The 2,629-nt window shown below is 49.6% G+C and overlaps 1 protein-coding gene across 1 annotated transcript in view; it reads right to left on the reverse strand.

The window, feature by feature from the left end:
• Positions 1-152: 152 nt before the first annotated feature.
• The window catches only part of CHCHD5 (coiled-coil-helix-coiled-coil-helix domain containing 5), a 4,549-nt gene continuing 2,072 nt past the window's right edge, over positions 153-2,629 (reverse strand). Inside the window, exon 4 of the mRNA XM_005884926.2 lies at positions 153-1,322. Coding sequence (XP_005884988.1) covers positions 1,299-1,322 — 24 coding nt within the window. The 3' untranslated portion in view covers positions 153-1,298. The remainder of the gene's footprint in view (positions 1,323-2,629) is intronic.

Genomic DNA, 2,629 nt, shown 5'->3' on the forward strand with positions numbered 1-2,629 from the left:
ACAAATAACCAACACCAGAAAGGAAAAGGGGCTTCCACTAGATTCTGTAGACCTTAAAACAAGAATTATAATATTCTTAACAAACTTATAGCAATTTGAAAGTTCACATCATGTGAAAAACTCATAAAAAATAGTTCACCAACACCCAGGAATAGAAACTATGAAGATTTTATGGTAGTTTAAACACAGGCAAAAAGTCTGCAGCTAAATGCCATTGAGAGGTGCTATCCCCTCCAACCCCCGCCACTCCTGTCTCAGGTCTTGCTTTGACCAATGGTGTGTGGTAAAGGTTTAAGGCTTCCATTTGGCTCCCCTGGACCCCTGAGGTCACCACGTAGGGAGTTGATCTAGCCTACTGGAAGATATTCTGAAATGTAGTCTCGATCTTGTCTTGTCTGTTATCACACTTTTCAGTTACATGGAACTGAACCCACTCAGGCAAAGTGAAGTTGGCCAGAAAGTGGAGGGCTCAGTCTACAACCCAAGGAAACTGGAGCTGGGAACAAAAGCCACCAGATCCCCACAGCCCTTCAGGGACCTCATTGCTCCCTCCACCCTGACCACTGGGACTTACACCTTAGCTCCCAGGCCAACTGCCTTTGTCTTAAAGATCATATCCCCAGGACAGACTCTAGCTCATTTTTTCAAAGCCAGGGCACATCCTCAGGTTTCAAATGGCCAGTCTAGTCAGCATTGGCAAGTCACTTCCAATTTCTGGAGATTTGGAGTCACCTCCAGGGGAGCAACAGGTCTGAATAGTAAATCTGGGTGCAGCCCCAGGCATGCAGAGCTCAGCACTCTGGGGTCCTTCTCCTGCAGACCTGCCCTCTAGAGCCTGTGATCACCAGCTGTGCCCATGGAACCTGACACCCTGAGGAGACAGGAAGAAGCTGCAGCAGCCACTGCCTGGATCCACATGGCACCCCCTTCTGTGTGCTGAGTGCTGCTCAGGGCTCTTCTAATGGCAGGAGCCGCTCAAGCCCACAGTGCAGGCAGAAGTGCTGGGTGGTCAGTGCCCACAAAAACAGCCCTCAGTGACAGACGGAAGTTGCCCCTTGGAGAGTGAGGGATGTCCCGTGCAGTCTTCTGGAAGTCCCAGAAGGGAGTCTAGGGCCCTCAGTGCTGAAGGCAGGAATCAAAGCCTGGTGTACACAGTCTTTATTTATTGTGAGTCCCGATGTCCAGAGGCTGGGCCCATATCCAGGGCCCTCAGAATAGCATCTGGTCACTCACTCTTCAGGGCTGGGGGCAGTAAGTGGCCAGTCACTCCTGTCCAGCTTTCACATGGTCCAGAGTCCTCAGGAGGCAGGAAGTGGCTGTGCCTGTGGAAAACACATCATCATCTGCCACCGTCTGTGCCCGCCCTGGGGAGATTGTGTAGACAAAGCAGAGGCTGCCTGTGGAGCCCATGAACAGGGGACCTAGTGAACTGTCACTGGGAGCAAGGAAGGCAGCTTGTATGCACTGAGCACCTACTGTGTGCCTGGCACTGCTACAGGCACTGGGGACCCAGCACTGGACGCAGGCAGGCACAAGTCTCCGACTCAGGAGGGATAGACAACAACAAATGAACAAAAATATTTCAACTGAATATCTACAAAGAAAACGAGGTCAGGGTAGAGAGAGGTGTATGTGGGGAGATGTAGGTGGCACTTTAAACCGTACAGCATACTTTATGAGATGGGGACAGGCTGGTTGCTTATTTCAGGAGGAAAGGAGCAACTGATCCTAAGATGGGAAGGTGGGGTTTTTACTATTCAGATGCCCCAAAATCTTGAAAAAACATCACCAACATATAACTAAGAAACTAGCGTGAACAGCATGAGCTTGTTAAGAATATTTCCTGAGAAGAATTAAAAGTCCTTTCTGCTGGGAGTTCTTGGGGCCTGAACCTTTCACTTATCCTGCCTCATGAAAACACAAGACTGAGGTCCAGGTGACAGGGCTTCTGCCCCCGTTTCAGCAAGAACTTCTCTGAAACAAGCGATGAGAGGGTAGTGGTTACAAAACAGTGGCGTGTAAGCCATAATTAGGGAGTCAGGGACTGTGGGAGCCCAGCATAGGGAGGGGCCATCACCCGAGGTTTTCTGAGGGAGGTGAGCTGGACTAGGTGGCAGTCCAGGCGGAAGGAAACGGCTAGATAAAAGCCTGCCAGCAGGACAGACATGAGGTGGAGTAAGTTCCATTCCCTGGGGCTGGAACACAGGACTGGAGGAAGGGGGAGGGCCCGTAGGCAGCACCGAGTTGAGACCTGGTCTATGGAAAGGGTTTTAAGTAAATCAGAACCCAGTCAGACTCGCATGCAACACTTGGGGACCATTGCAGAAAATGAATCATTTAGAAGGACTGAAAGGAGCACGGAGGCCAAGAGAAAGCCTCTCCCCTGGGAGCAAGAAGGGAAGACGGGGCCGCAGAGACAGGGAGGGGCAGATGAGAGAGTACCAGAAGGGCTGGTGAAGAGGTGATCTTTGCCTTTGGGGCTCACAGTCCCATAAACATCTAAACCGGGTTTCTCAACCTTTTTCCAAAATTACCCCACTAAGGAGTCTTTTTAGACATTTATTTTAAACTGTGCCTATCCATGAAATTTTTATTTTATTTTTAAATATATATATATATATATATTTGT

Source organism: Myotis brandtii, unplaced genomic scaffold, assembly GCF_000412655.1.
Source record: "Myotis brandtii unplaced genomic scaffold, ASM41265v1 scaffold879, whole genome shotgun sequence".
NCBI lineage: Eukaryota > Metazoa > Chordata > Mammalia > Chiroptera > Vespertilionidae > Myotis > Myotis brandtii.